Source organism: Coregonus lavaretus (genome assembly GCF_964263955.1).
Source record: "Coregonus lavaretus genome assembly, chromosome: 37".
Classification (NCBI taxonomy): Eukaryota; Metazoa; Chordata; class Actinopteri; order Salmoniformes; family Salmonidae; genus Coregonus; species Coregonus lavaretus.
In genome coordinates this window covers 15,972,359-15,989,332 of record NC_140024.1, presented here as the reverse complement: position 1 = coordinate 15,989,332, position 16,974 = coordinate 15,972,359, and the positions used below count along the sequence as shown (strand labels likewise).

Here is a 16,974-nt window from a genome sequence, read left to right as displayed (position 1 = left end):
ACTGTAAGTCGCTCTGGATAAGAGCGTCTGCTAAATGACTAAAAATGTAAATGAAACATTGAATTATTAAAGTGATAGGCTAAAGAACTTTGGAGAATTTAGATAATTTTGAATACACACATGGATTTCAATAAACAAATGGATAAGACTCTTCTATTCTCTTTGATTTAGTTCCTATTGCAACTCAGACAAATGACAGAATGGATGACATACTGACTGACTGAACTGAATGAAGGATGAATTAAATGTTCAAATATGTTGGAATGATGAGTTGCATGCATCATGCATGCTCTGCACTTTATTTGGCTAGTAGGCAAATAGGTCTACATTAGGGTATAATGACTCTATGGCTGCATGCCTCCAGAAGGGCATCTTCTGAGGCTGAGGGGTGCTTTTCGGAAGGCGCATGGTGCTGTGGTGCTGCATGGAGATCACAAGCTCTTCAACTAGGCAGCAGTGTCGCAATGGAGGGAATAGCCTATACAGAAACTATTTAAGACCACTGCAACAGAGTTATTGTAAAGTGTGGGAATACGCTTATGCAAGACTTAGCCTACATTTAATCTCCCCCTTGTTCATTTCAAAGTCCATATGTTCATGATCTGATTCATATAAATCATGTCAAATTATTTTAAATGTATATTAACCCCTCCTACAGAATATGATTTGGCAAGATTTTGAGTGATGAAATAAATACGAGTGGCAAAGACTCCAGTGGTCATGCATGATTCATAGATTCACCAAACATCTATTATTATTCCATGTTTCATTATTCCTGGTATATACTACATATGATTGCAGACAGAGCCCAGAGCATGGGATGGTGCAATATTGAATTAGTCATATTTTGATAAGGTGCATGCACGGGGATGTCCACGTCACCCAGAGATATGCCCATGCTGTAGAGATACACCTAGCGGACTGAAACTTCACTGTTGTAGGCATAATACAGCTAGAGCTATCTAGACTTGCGCTGGGAAACAAATCCATTACATTAACTACCTAAATTGGAAGTAAATTCAACTGAGGAGTAATAGAGAATGGAGACTTTTAACTTGAAAACGTGCAGGATACCTCTTTCCGGTTTCCGATTTTTTAATACTGTGTTATGCTTGTTCGCGTAGAACTCCTTACAGGCGTTTGTGTATGTTTTTTTTGTTGGTGAGATGAAACTGCCAAAACTCTGAAAGGTATTATTGTACATCAGAATTGCAACATAAGATTTGTTCAAGCCTAAAATGTTAGTCCGTAATCGTAACATGGTGTTTGTATGTTCACAGATGAAATTTCACATTTGTGTTTCATGTTTCACGCATGCCTTTTCTTACGATCCTTACAATTTACGTATATGGATTTTCTTATGATCCTAACGATACGTACGTTCAACCTTTTGGCAGCTATCTGGCTCCATAATTATACAACGTTTCTGAAATCAACCTGGATAAAGTGGCATTTTGCTTCTTGAATCACTAGGTCTGTCTCAACTCCTCAAAAAGAGAGCTACAAAAATCTGAGTAGCATTTGGTGAAAATTGCTTTGGGACAGTGCTTTTTCGGTCATTATCTGCTTGTTTAAAACCAAGCAGATAATGCCAGAGCAAGAAAGGAAAATATAATTATTGCTTTTGTGTTGGGGTCATTATAGAGCCACCTCTCAAGTAGCTCTTCTCATCTCTCCTCTATAATGTGTTAACAGAACTAGATATGGCCTTTACTTTGCTAGCAGTGTCAAATACCTTTAGTCTACCATTTATGGCAGTGTTGTCTGGGAATAGCTTCCTTCCTATGCCCCTCTATTATCATACGTCCTTGTTTCCTGTGGCAGGGGAGAACAAATAGTATGAGGAAGATCTATCTAATTATTTCAACTGTTGTACTGAACTCTCACAATTGCTGCTGGATTGGCCCCTCCATACCTTCTGTGTGTAATGATCCAGTACATCAGCCTAGCTGGTCTGAGCTTTGAGCAGTATATGTCTCTTTCCTCTATAGCTTGGCTGCAAGTGAGACACTGACTCACTAGGCCTCTCCCTACAGTCCACAGGCCTGCTTCATCCCTATGCTACCCATATGAGAAAATATTAGTTTACTATAGAATACTACATAGAATTCTATAGTAAACTGTAGAATAATATACTACACACTAGTATCCCTCAATCATGTGTAGTACTTACTATAGAATGTTATAGTATACTGTAAAATACTATAGTAAATACTACAGTATTATCCGCAAAATAAACACTGTAGTAAATACTACAGTAATGTCTGCAAAAACACTACACTTTGTTAACTATAATAAATACTAAAGTATTCAATTTGCATACACCCTGCTAATTCCCCTCCCCCATATCACAATTTGTGCCAGCCATAAGTGAGAAACCTACATGCCAAGTATAAACCATATATTGTATTCCCTACAGGTTATAGAAGACAGCAGAAGCTCTGAGCTAACCGTTCAGACCCCCAGTCCTATATACAGGTTATGGAAAATGTGCCCTATTAGTATTTATCCAGTAGGTTTCCTGAAGGACAAAGCCTCCACTTCTATGTCAAAGATAATAAAACAAGAACACTAAAGTAAATACTACAGTCATGTCTGCAAAAACATTACAGTAAATACTACAGTATACTAGTCTGCAAAAACACTACAGTAAATACTACAGTATACTACAATATGCAAAAACACTACATTAATTACTAAAGTATATACTAGTTTTCTTTTACCACAGTATGTATACTATAGTTAACTGTAAATACTACAGTATACTACAGTTAATTATATTGTATTTATACTATTGTATTTTTTCATGTGGGTAAACACTTCTGTTCTAATGCAGTCCTAAATGATGCAGCAGCAGTTTTCACTACAGGAAATGAGGCCATCAGTGAGATCCTTTGGTGTCTCAATCACAGGTATTATCTCTGTTTTCCTGAGTGCTGGAATCTGGGTCTGAATAGTGACACCTATATAACAGTCATGATAGCCCAAAGGGACGATGAGTTGTTGATATTAATGAAGTCAGTTGTTTGTGTCTAATGTGTAGCGTGTGTGTGTGTTGTCAACACTCACTTGAGGTAAGGCAGAGACATACCAGAAAGACAGATGCTGCCTTGTTCTCTATAGATATTTACTGTATGAGGAAGCTGGAGGTGGCAAGCCTACTGTGTTATGTGGGGATGCATCTTTGAGATTAGAGAGGCCATGACAGGGTCTGTGTGTTCTGCACTACTGTATAAAGAGCTGCTCTGTTCAGGGCCTCTCGCCACAGGCTCTAAGTGCTGAGGCATCGCCAGCATGTGATCCACCCAGCCAACTGGCCCCATACATTGCAGAGAAGAGAGAGCACAAACAGCCTCCATCAATCTCCCTCCCTCTCTAACCAGAGAGCTAGAGTCACTTCTCTTCCTGTTTCTTCAGGAAGTGCAGGTGTTCACTTGGGATTGTTGATATGTTTTTTGAATGTGTCATATTCGGGGCACTCTCCGCATTTGACCTGTTCCTATTTGTCCTCCTAATCAATTGGCTCTAACCATATGGACTAGAGTTCCTGCCTCCTTTTAGACCAGGGGTATGCAACCGGATTTTGCTCCAATAAGGCACCACACCTGACCAACTAAACTGATTGATCAGTTCAGTGATTGCCTAAACTCAACACACCTGGTCTTCCAGGTCAGTTAAATCCAAAACATGAAGAGCCTGCAGCACTCCAGGACCAGGGTTGCCTACCCATTTTAGACCATGCAGATAAGTGTATATTTGGAAGGCCGTCAGCAGGCGATCTTGTAAATCAAGGGTGTCAAACTCATTCCATGGAGGGCCTAGTGTCTGCTGGTTTATATTTTTTCCTTTCAATTAAGACATAGACAACTAGGTGAGGGGAGTCCCTTACTAATCAATGACTTTAATTAATCAATCAAGTCCAAGGGAGGAGTGAAAACCCGCAGCCCTCTGTGGATTGAGTTTGACACGTGTTGTAGATCGTCCACCATCTTAGCTCCTCACAGCCTGTCTCTGAGAGAGCCTGTTCTATCCAGACTCCATCCAGGCTGCCCAAGGTGTGCCTCAACCTCCAGGGGACTGAGATACAGTATTTTTATCCAGCATCTAGGTCACCTCCACATGGGACAGTCATGCAGTGGAGTCCACGTTCAACAAGGCTCTGCTTTATACTACTTTCCTATAAGAAAGACACTGTCCCCGTTTCCACTAAAAACAAATTCAGAAACCATGAACACAGTGTAGCAAAACAAGATGGTGTCCCTTATTCATGTTTAATATCCCCAAACAAGTCAGAAAAACCTCAGTACAACGTAGGCTTGAACATGTTTATTATAAGAAATTAAGGGCTACTCGTCATCAGTTTATGAGACACTTTCTTTTTATTTCACCCATTCAACTTAGTGGTCTGTCTGGAGGTTTTTATCAACAGGAGGCCCTGACTTGGTCAGAGGGCTAAGGGAAGTGGGGCTAACAGTTAGCAAAGACACAGTGCGAGCAGGGAGGGGGATATAGGAAGGGAGGGAGGGTTATACAGTACAGTGTACATGAGGCAGATAACCCTGCTTCAGCCTGCTAAAAAGACAAAGCTCTGTCGGCTGGGTTTACACAAGCTTGGCTCTTCTTCCAAGGTGTTCACCGGGCCTGGCTCTCCGACTCTTCCTCATCGTCTTCATACATCTCTCCCTCCTCCTCGGTGGTGGCGTCCTGGTACTGCTGGTACTCTGACACCAGGTCGTTCATGTTGCTCTCTGCCTCAGTAAACTCCATTTCGTCCATGCCCTCTCCGGTGTACCAGTGCAGGAAGGCCTTGCGGCGGAACATGGCGGTGAACTGCTCGGAGATGCGCTTGAACAGCTCCTGGATGGCCGTGTTGTTCCCAATGAAAGTGGCGGACATCTTGAGACCGCGGGGCGGGATGTTACAGACGGCCACTTTGACGTTGTTGGGGATCCATTCGACGAAGTAGCTGCTGTTCTTACTCTGGATGGCCAACATCTGTTCGTCCACCTCCTTCATGGACATCTGACCACGGAACACCATGGCCACGGTCAGGTAGCGTCCGTGACGCGGGTCGCAAGCGGCCATCATGTTCTTGGCGTCAAACAACTGCTGGGTGAGCTCGGGCACGGACAGTGCGTTGTAGCACGCACTGCCACGCGCCGTGAGGGGGGCGAAGCCAGGCATGAAGAAGTGCAGGCGGGGGAAGGGCACCATGTTGACAGCCAGTTTGCGGAGGTCAGCATTGAGCTGGCCGGGGAAGCGGAAGGAGGTAGTAACACCGCTCATGGTGGCCGACACCAGGTGGTTGAGGTCTCCGTAGGTGGGTGTGGGGAGCTTGAGCGTGCGGAAGCAGATGTCGTAAAGAGCCTCGTTGTCAATGCAGTAGGTTTCGTCTGTGTTCTCCAGCAGCTGATGGATGGACAGGGTGGCGTTGTAGGGCTCCACCACTGTGTCTGATACTTTAGGGGAGGGCACCACGCTGAAGGTGTTCATGATGCGGTCAGGGTACTCTTCCCGGATCTTGCTGATGAGCAGGGTCCCCATGCCGGAGCCTGTGCCCCCTCCCAGGGAGTGGGTGAGCTGGAAGCCCTGGAGACAGTCACAGTTCTCACATTCCTTCCTGACTACGTCCAGTACTGAGTCCACCAGCTCTGCCCCCTCTGTGTAGTGGCCCTTAGCCCAGTTGTTACCAGCTCCACTCTGACCTATAGAGCAACACAACACACTTCAAGATAGCACTTCAGCAGTTATCAACAGTGCATTTGTACAGGATCTACACATTTACATAATGTTTGAATGACATTTGGGAGCATTTACCATAAGTAAACGCAAATGTCTTTAATGGAAATATTACATCAGACTATTTATGTTGTTAGTGATAATGACGGAAGAGACTGTAAATGGCAGATTGACTGTTACTGCCAACCATCCTCTTAATGCAATCACTGAGCACGGTGGCCATATTTAACCCATGTTGGATAGACAGACACTGACCGAAGATGAAGTTGTCTGGTCTGAAGAGTTGTCCGTAGGTCCCAGAGCGAACACTGTCCATAGTTCCTGGTTCCAGGTCTACTAGGATAGCTCTGGGGACATACTTAGAGGCTGGGAGAGACAGCAGATGTTGTTACCTGCAATGCCCTAATAAATACTACTGTATATCACAGTCAAGTTCAGTACAATAGGATTCAAGTGGATATGTTCAAGTCTAGATAAACACCAAAGAGTGAGAGAGTGAAACAGGCCATTACAAGTATTGAGCAACAGAGCTTGCAGTGTTGTGTTGTTTTTGAGCTTGTGTAGATGTGTATTTAGTATGAGTTACAGTATCAGACTCACATGAGGCCTCATTGTAGTAGACACTGATCCTCTCCAGCTGCAGTGGGGAGTCGCCCTCATAGTTCCCTGTAGGGCTGATGCCGTGTTCATCACTGATCACCTCCCAGAACTGTACAATACACAGACACAAACATTAGCAGTAACACCGTTTTATACAAGCACAGTGGATGTAAACTTCTCAGCAGATTGATAGTCGGGACCATATTGAACTATCACTGGGGTACTTGGAGGTGAAATTAGTGGGGGGCTCTAGTAAAAACGGTTAGGAATGTGGGCCAATGTAAGTTGGGATAGTGGGTGTCTAGGCTTTGTCTGCCATCCGTCCTGGGTTCTGCTCCATTGATCCATGACCTCATTTAAGCCAACGGTTAGTCCAGCTCTGTCCCCACCCTCCCCCAGGGCTTCAGGGCGCTAGACTCATACTGAGGTAGAGGCCCTCTCAGAGGGGCCAGACTCCATCTGGAGAGGCTCTCTCTGCTACAACACACACACACACACATATCTATATCTATATGCCTGCACACATGCACACGTACCGGAAGTGTGTTGCTAGGTAAAAAGACAAAAGAGGACACTACCAAATGAAGTCCCCTTGATCACTTCAAATGTGTATACTGTCACTGAGTGTATCGGCCAGTGTGTGTGTATCAGACACAGAGAGAGAGAGCGAGAGAAACAGAGAGAGAGCCCTATGAAAGTCTAAAATAGAACACAGACAGACCCCTGCAGGCCCACACACAGACACAGTCATCACTATCAAGGGCAAACACAGGACATGCACTGGAAGGAGGATGCCAAATGGACATATCAGATCACAGATTAGATATTGTCAATTTTACTGTGCTAATCTCAGATATTGTTCTCATTACTATGCAAGAGAATGTCCTTATCTGCACAGTGCTGTTCTAATTTAAGCAAAAAACACCATCTGGGCATTCACTAAAAGACACAAAGACACTAAAAATATACTGTAAAAAAAAGCCCCATATTGATCCCATATTGGTGTCAGTTTGTTAATCCCATATCTGTGTCACAGCCAGCCAGATGGAGTGGCATTAATCCCATATGGTGTCAGTGACCTTTCCTCCATCCAGACTGCTGTGACCAAGGGCACCACACCCAGTATGAAGACAATCTTTGGTCTGAGCTCCGAACAATGGTGTCCCCCTTCCTCTCCCCAGGTGCTGTACTCCCTTCCTTTCCCTCCCTCCCTCCCTTCCTTCCTTTCTATCCTCTACAGAAGATGCTCCTTAGTTCTCTAATTATCTATCCTGTCCCAAACAGATGTCCCCTGCCATCTAAATCAGTAATTAGGAGTTCCTCTTGTTCTTTAATTATGGCTCTGTAACCCAATCTGGCAATATCTCTTCTAGGGTACAAACAAAGAAACAGGAAATAAATAAGAAAGGGAGAGACTGTAAGAGAATAAAAGGGAAACCGCTAGACAGCGTTAGAAAAATAGAGAGTTAGATGCCTAAAGAGTTTGTAGGGAATTTTTGCTGTCTCATTCTCAGTTACTGTAGCTACACTGGCAAAAGTGTAGATTTCTTCTGTTTTCATCTGACTTCATCCTGAATTGCATTAGCAATGGTAGATGATAACTCATTGTCACTACAGTCTAGAAGATCACGCTTAAAGTGTGTGTAGTGTGTATGTCCTGATAAAATATATGGGGGGTGGTCTGATAACTGAATGTGGCAGATGTGTGGTGCTAGTAGACAGACTGCCATATCATAGTTGAGCATCAGAATGAGGTCACCATTGCAGTATATCAGATTACAAAAAGTCCCACTCCCAACACATTCTCTTCAAGTATGTTCCAGCTGATGCTGTAGTTGTAGATTTGGTTCTGGGTAATGGTGATTATGATGAGGAGGAGGAGGAGGTTACGTAGCTGTCCGAAATCACTACTGAGGCTCAGAAAAGGCTGCCTTTAATGTTATGAATAATAAATGCTATCATCAGGCTGATGAAACAGTATCATTAGCACCCCTATGGCTTTCACTCAGAAATTATTACCATATATGATCCACCATGCTGAACAAATCCATGATAAATAGTCTCCAGCTCCGCTAGAGGATCATAGATCATAGATCATAGAGAAAGAATGTAGGCTATCCCCAGATGGTCAAAAGACAACAAAGGAGGGTAAGAACTGTAGACCTGTTTAGTTTTAGATGGACACATACAACATCACCTGATTGGCTGTAAGTGCAGGTGATGTCATCCAAAACAGAGCAGCAACAAAATAAGAAGCTGTCTACTGTAGGCTAAAACACTACCTCAGTCACACACTGTAAACAAATGCATAACAGCTTTCAGCATTTAGGCAATATCCTTCCTGAAGACTCACTATCTAATAGACCATCAAACCTGACAGCAACCCAAACCACTAGTCAGTGCGATTGTAGGCTATATGCAGTAGTAACTGGGGCGGCAGGTAGCTTAGTGGGTAAGAGCGTTGTGCCAGTAACCGAAAGGTCGCTGGTTCTAATTCCCGAGCCGACTAGGTGAAAAATCTGTCGATGTGCCCTTGAGCAAGGCACTTAACCCTAATTGCTCCTGTAAGTCGCTCTGGATAAGAGCTAAATGACGTAAATGTAACTTAGGTCCAGTTATCATAATTTGATCCTCCATTAATAAAACTTTGATTAACTGATCCATTCAGTTTGCTGCGAAGTCAAATATGTCATAGGTCTATATCTATATAGGCTATTAACTACCACATCTACTGGAGGCTGGCAGGCTGCTTAGAGAAAGAGAGCTATACTTGTCATTGTGACAGTGGCCTGTAAATTGTGCTCGGGCCCTCAGTGGAGTGTTTGCGCAGCGGGACCAGCCCCAACAGTCCGAGCCTTTGTCTGGCCCCCCTGCAGTCCACCCGAGGGCGTGGTGGTTTTCAACAGTGTCTCACCACGCCTTTCTGTGCATCATACACTCGCAGTTTACAAAAGATGGTGGATCTCTGGCCGTTTACCATTAAAACAAATGGTCACAGTTCCGCGTTGCTTAAGGTGTGGGCTCTCCCATAGGCACCAATGCGATAGCATCTGGGTCAGGTCTGTTTACTCTATTGACTGTGTATGAACCAGAAAAAAAGGAGCGACTGAAATGCCTCGCTTCTTCTCTCGTCTCTGAGTTTAGTTCCATCTACCCGAACTACGCATCTCTTTCGCACTCTGCGACACAGCCGGGGATCCCAAACTATTCAACTAACCTAACGTTACTGAGTAAACCCGCTGCCCCACAACTTCGGTATAACAAAAAATATACGGATGCATTACATGAAAAAAAGATGACAATACAATGCTTTAAAATGGCACAATAGCACTTGCGTAAATATATTATAAATAATCATGATTAAACTAGTCAGCGTTTGCGAAGATTATTTTGTTTATACCTTGGCTCCGATCTGGTTGCCACACTGGCCGGCTTGAAGGTGAACGATTTCTCTCATCCTGTCCTCTGTGTGTTATGTTCGTCTTCTTGCGGATGTGGGCGAGTTGGAGAGAGCGCTGGTCCCAGTCGCACACGGAAGCAAAGGGATTGGTATGTGCTGAGTGGAGGTTTTATCTTGCGCAGGTCTACTGTGTGGCGAAACCGGTACTATGTTCCACCAATTGCAGACGTCATCTATGTCCTGGAGAGAGACGGTCGCTGACCAATGGCAGAAACCTGCCGCACAGCATTCCAGTGTGAGTCAGGGAAAAACTAACGGGACGTGGCTGACGTGCAAACCGATATTTAATTTTCGAATTGGTTAAGGTAAGGATCAGTAATAGATTTAGGCTAGTCGGGGCTGTCAAAGTGATGCTGGTCAACACACACAGACACAACACACCACCACGACCACCAACATTTGAAAAATCCCAGAGTCATGGTGGAAGCAACAACACAGTTTAGTTAGATGTCAGGGAGATGAGGGGAGAGAAAATGATCTTAAACACTGAACAGTGTGACTGATTCTTGCTCTGTATGAACATAGTCGTGTGGCATGGTGCATTTTTCTATAGACTAGGAGATTACTCACACCTATGTATCCTTAAGGACAGAGATAAACAATTTCTGACAGTAAAATAATTTTTCCCCAAAGTCAGTCCCGTAACTGTCATCTCAGAAACATTATGATTCAGTATCAGCAGATTCAGGGAGGAAGAAGAGTGGAGCACAGTGAACATTGATGACCACAACCTTGCTGTGGCCCTTATTAGCATGAACACTGCAATCATTATACAGTGAATAGTCTGGGCCAAGGATGTTTATCTATGCCTCAACTCTCTGCAGTCTCTGCCCGCTGAGATATGTATTGATTGCTGAGTCAGGCAGCAGATGTGGTTAAGTGCTCTGAGGAAGACTCCAGTGGCGCTCCTCATGGACAGATGGTCTGCCTATGAAGCAGGTCCTGTTTGTGTGCGTGCGTGTCTGTGTGTGCACATGTGTGTATGAGACATCTACAGTACATGCATACAGTACATCTCACACTGTAAGTTGCCTCTGATCCAGTAGCTGTGTGTTCTGATTTCCAGAAACACGATAGGATGAGCCATTAGTCTGTTTGGACGTCTGGGCCTGCTTTGTCTTCTCATCATACAGAGCCTGTGGAGAGGATGACAAGCCAACACCTGTGAAACCATTTAGAACAGCTGAGGAACCTCTGCTCAGAGCACAAAGACCAGTATGAGCAGCCACCACAACCCCCCCCCCCCCCCCCCACGCCCCATCAGTGTCTGCCAACCACTGCTGCTTAGCAACTAAATCCACACAATGTGAGCGAGCCTCCGTTGCTAATCAGCCACACAGTGTGGGATAGCTGTTGATTTCTTGTTCGTCTGCTGATACAGCTGAGCTAACTGTTCTTTAGTAGAAGGGCGTTCACCTGTTAGAACATCAATAAACCATAGTGTCACTCTAAAGATGACGCTAACACCAATGATTACGTTATTGACCACACTGCCATAGACAAGGGAGTGGAAAGCTAGATCAGAGGGATTCTGTATGGAATCCTACTGGGTACTTTAATTAGACATTGTGGATAGTAGTCCTACTCTCACTGCTCTGGGTTACTGGTAGTCTGCTATGACTCTGTTGAGGATTTAATGAGAGTTGATTCATGGATTATGTCACTGTTCTTTAATTCCAAAAATCTCCACATCCTGTGGGTCTCCAAGACCATGCACTGCCAATTCTGGGGACAGTGAGAAAAACTGAGGCTAAATGTTTTGCCAACACTGGTCAAGAGTTGCTTGTCCGCCCCTCCCATGTCTCAAAGCCAATATGGCCATCTAGTGGTCAGAAATTGCCAGAGCCACTCTAACGTTTTCATTTACATTTTAGTCATTTAGCAGACGCTCTGAGTGCATACATTTTTCATACTGGCCCCCCCGTGGTAATCGAACCCACAACCCTGGCGTTGCAAGCACCATGCTCTACCAACTGAACTACAGGAGGCCTAACATGTTTGATATAAAGGGCCCCAATAGTGGCACAATGCCACAGAGTGTGGTGAAGCTGATGAAATTGATGCTACTGTCATATAACACTTCTGTCAAAATGATTAAATCATGCATCTCATAACTTATCTATCCTTCTCTGACTCTGCATCATGCCAGTAAGGTTAGAGAGGAGGATTGCCATGATGAGTCACACAGCACCAGTTCACGTGGAGAAGATGGCTGCCGTTTTACAGCCCTCTAACCAATTGTACTATTACAGTGGGGGGGGGAAAGTATTTAGTCAGCCACCAATTGTGCAAGTTCTCCCACTTAAAAAGATGAGAGAGGCCTGTAATTTTCATCATAGGTACACGTCAACTATGACAGACAAATTCAGATTTGTCTTTCTAGAAAATCACATTGTAGGATTTTTTATGAATTTATTTGCAAATTATGGTGGAAAATAAGCATTTGGTCACCTACAAACAAGCAAGATTTCTGGCTCTCACAGACCTGTAACTTCTTCTTTAAGAGGCTCCTCTGTTCTCCACTCGTTACCTGTATTAATGGCACCTGTTTGAACTTGTTATCAGTATAAAAGACACCTGTCCACAACCTCAAACAGTCACACTCCAAACTCCACTATGGCCAAGACCAAAGAGCTGTCAAAGGACACCAGAAACAAAATTGTAGACCTGCACCAGGCTGGGAAGACTGAATCTGCAATAGGTAAGCAGCTTGGTTTGAAGAAATCAACTGTGGGAGCAATTATTAGGAAATGGAAGACATACAAGACCACTGATAATCTCCCTCGATCTGGGGCTCCACGCAATATCTCACCCCGTGGGGTCAAAATAATCACAAGAACGGTGAGCAAAAATCCCAGAACCACACGGGGGGACCTAGTGAATGACCTGCAGAGAGCTGGGACCAAAGTAACAAAGTCTACCATCAGTAACACACTACGCCGCCAGGGACTCAAATCCTGCAGTGCCAGACGTGTCCCCCTGCTTAAGCCAGTACATGTCCAGGCCCATCTGAAGTTTGCTAGAGTGCATTTGGATGATCCAGAAGAGGATTGGGAGAATGTCATATGGTCAGATGAAACCAAAATAGAACTTTTTGGTAAAAACTCAACTCGTCGTGTTTGGAGGACAAAGAATGCTGAGTTGCATCCAAAGAACACCATACCTACTGTGAAGCATGGGGGTGGAAACATCATGCTTTGGGGCTGTTTTTTTGCAAAGGGACCAGGACGACTGATCCGTGTAAAGGAAAGAATGAATGGGGCCATGTATCGTGAGATTTTGAGTGAAAACCTCCTTCCATCAGCAAGGGCATTGAAGATGAAACGTGGCTGGGTCTTTCAGCATGGCAATGATCCCAAACACACTGCCCGGGCAACGAAGGAGTGGCTTCGTAAGAAGCATTTCAAGGTCCTGGAGTGGCCTAGCCAGTCTCCAGATCTCAACCCCATAGAAAATCTTTGGAGGGAGTTGAAAGTCTGTGTTGCCCAGCGACAGCCCCAAAACATCACTGCTCTAGAGGAGATCTGCATGGAGGAATGGGCCAAAATACCAGCAACAGTGTGTGAAAACCTTGTGAAGACTTACAGAAAATGTTTGACCTGTGTCATTGCTAACAAAGGGTATATAACAAAGTATTGAGAAACTTTTGTTATTGATCAAATACTTATTTTCCACCATCATTTGCAAATAAATTCATTAAAAATCCTACAATGTGATTTTCTGGATTTTTTTTCTCATTTTGTCTGTCATAGTTGACGTGTACCTATGATGAAAATTACAGGCCTCTCTCATCTTTTTAAGTGGATGAACTTGCACAATTGGTGGCTGACTAAATACTTTTTCCCCCCACTGTACATGATGTAAAGTGTACAGAATGAATGAATACAACCATTCATGAACATGTGATAAAGCACTAAGGAAATTATACTATGATTAGGTAAGTCTTTTAAGTGGGAGAACTTGCACAATTGATGGCTGACTAAATACTTTTTTCCCCCCACTGTATGTGTGTTTTTCTGCGTTATTTGTAATTTATTTTGTACATAATGTTTCTGCCATCGTCTCTTATAACCAAAAAGAGCTTCTGGATATCAGGACATCGATTACTCACCTCGTATTGGACGAAGATTTTTTCTTCAACGAGGCGGCCGCGAAGGATATCCTACAGACACCCGAGTTGGCCCAAATCCCCGTCATTCGTATGAGGAAGAGACAGAGATATCGTGGACGTAGGTCGGGGTGCCTTGTAAGGATCTTACGGCGAGCGAGTAAACTGCCTCTCCCATCAATCCTATTAGCCAATCTTCAATCATTTGAGAATAAATGGGATGACCTAAGATTACGGTTATCCTACCAACGGGACATTAAAAACTGTAATATCTTATGTTTCACCGAGTCGTGGCTGAACGACGACATGGACAACATACAGCTATCGGGCTATACGCTACATCGGCAGGATAGAACAGCTGACTCCGGTAAGACAAGGGGTGGCGGTCTGTGTATATTTGTAAACAACAGCTGGTGCACAAAATCAAATACTAAGGAAGTCTCGAGGTTTTGCTCGCCTGAGATAGAGTATCTTATGATAAGCTGTAGACCACACTATTTACCAAGAGAGTTTTCATCTATATTTTTCATAGCTGTACCACCACAAACCAATGCTGGCATTAAGATTGCACTGAATGAGCTGTATAAGGCCATAAGTCAACAGGAAAACGCTCATCCAAAGGCAGCGCTCCTAGTGGCAGGGGACTTTAATGCAGGGAAACTTAAATCTGTTCTACCTCATTTCTACCAGCATGTTAAATGTGCAACCAGAGGGAAAAAAAACTCTACACCACCTTTACTCCACACACAGAGACGCATACAAAGCTCTCCCTCGCCCTCCATTTGGCAAATCTGACCATAACTCTATCCTCCTGATTCCTGCTTATAAGCAAAAACTAAAGCAGGAAGCACCAGTGACTCGGTTAATAAAGAAGTGGTCAGATGACGCAGATGCTAAGCTACAGGACTGTTTTGCTAGCACAGACTGGAACATGTTCCGGGATTCTTCAGATAGCATTGAGGAGTACACCACATCAGTCACTGGCTTCATCAATAAGTGCATCGATGATGTCGTTATTCATTGACTACAGCTCAGCATTCAACACCATAGTGCCCTCAAAGCTCATCACTAAGCTAAGGATCCTGGGACTAAACACCTCCCTCTGCAACTGGATCCTGGACTTCCTGACGGGCCGCCCCCAGGTGGTAAGGGTAGGCAACAACACATCTGCCACACTGATCCTCAACACAGGGGCCCCTCAGGGGTGTGTGCTCAGTCCCCTCCTGTACTCCCTGTTCACCCATGACTGCATGGCCAGGCACGACTCTAACACCATCATTACGTTTGCCGACGACACAACAGTGGTAGGCCTGATCACCGACAACGATGAGACAGCCTATAGGGAGGAGGTCAGAGACCTGGCCGTGTGGTGCCAGGATAACAACCTCTCCCTCAATGTGACCAAGACAAAGGAGATGATTGTGGACTACAGGAAAAAAAAGAGGACTGAGCACGCCCCCATTCTCATCGACGGGCTGTAGTGGAACAGGTTGAGAGCTTCAAGTTCCTTGGTGTCCACATCACCAACGAACTATCATGGTCCAAACACACCAAGACAGTCGTGAAGAGGGCACAACAAAGCCTATTCCCCCTCAGGAGACTGAAAAGATTTGGCATGGGTCCTCAGATCCTCAAAGAATTCTACAGCTGCACCATCGAGAGCATCCTGACTGGTTGCATCACCGCCTGGTATGGCAACTGCTTGGCCTCCGACCGCAAGGCACTATAGAGGGTAGTGCGTACGGCCCAGTATATCACTGGGGCCAAGCTTCCTGCCATCCAGGACCTCTATACCAGGCGGTGTCAGAGGAAGGCCCTCAAAATTGTCAAAGACTCCAGCCACCCTAGTCATAGACTGTTCTCTCTGCTACCGCACGGCAAGCGGTACCGGAGTGCCAAGTCTAGGTCCAAAAGACTTCTCAACAGCTTCTACCCCCAAGCCATAAGACTCCTGAACAACTAATCATGGCTACCCAGACTATTTGCACTGCCCCCCACCCCATCTTTTTACGCTGCTGCTACTCTGTTAATTATTTATGCATAGTCACTTTAACTCTACCCACATGTACATATTACGTCAACTACCTCAACTAGCCGGTGCCCCCGCACATTGACTCTGCACCGGTACCCCCCTGTATATATAGCCTCCCTACTGTTATTTTATTTTACTTCTGCTCTTTTTTTATCAACACTTTTTTGTTGTTGTTTTATTTGACTTTTTTTGTTAAAAATAAATGCACTGTTGGTTAAGGGCTGTAAGAAAGCATTTCACTGTAATGTCTGCACCTGTTGTATTTGGTGCATGTGGCCAATAACATTTGATTTGATTTGATTTGATTGGGTTATCGGGTCAACAGTTATAAAACGCCAGTTCCCATTAAGCACTGTTGACGAGACAGTATCCATATTTGAAAGGCCTTAAGTGAGTTGACGACTCACTTAATTTGTTGGTCGAATCTGAGGACCTCTCTTCTTCTAGACAAAACCACTTCTGATAAGTATGTTGAATGTCCAGTGGGAAATAAATTGTGAACCAATAAGTCTGAAATAACCTCTGTATAACCTCTCATCTCAAAAAGGGACTGAATGTGGAGTTTTCGAAACCCACACAAGCACAATTAAACTGGGCACTTGGTATGACCCTATACCTAACGTTTTGTCTCCCTAAGAGTTTCAAACTGTTCTTTATCTAACCTCTCTTTCAAATGAGCATACCAGCTAATTTCAGCATTTCTCAGTAATGTCTCACTTTCAAATTAACATATTGCTGAACTATTTTTCTGATTGGGGCCATATCATACAATTTACAGTTTCATACTTGTGTATAGTTCATTGTATAGACAATTGTTGAAAATATAACCTATACAGGGTTATGCAGAAGGCATCATCAGGCAAGTAAGAATGTTGGTTACCTAATTTGATTCCAGTGTGACTAGGAGACATTGAGCTCAGACCAGACTTTCTTGGGGCAAACACGCACTGTATGGAGCCGTACGATGGAGCCTGTACAATCAGGTCCTTGTCAGGATTTCAAGCTCTGATTTGAATGCCAGCCACTAAATGATTA

At 44.1% G+C, this 16,974-nt stretch overlaps 1 protein-coding gene across 1 annotated transcript; it reads right to left on the bottom strand.

Moving 5' to 3' along the window:
- Positions 1-4,311: 4,311 nt before the first annotated feature.
- Positions 4,312-9,947, bottom strand: LOC311111455 (tubulin beta-3 chain). The gene is made up of 4 exons (XM_084154189.1): positions 9,740-9,947; positions 6,340-6,448; positions 5,995-6,105; positions 4,312-5,705 (listed from the first exon to the last, which is right to left on the bottom strand). The coding sequence occupies exons 1-4, from the start codon at positions 9,794-9,796 to the stop codon at positions 4,633-4,635; spliced, it is 1,350 nt and encodes a 449-aa protein (XP_084010315.1). The 5' UTR covers positions 9,797-9,947; the 3' UTR covers positions 4,312-4,632.
- Between the last annotated feature and the right edge of the window lie 7,027 nt (positions 9,948-16,974).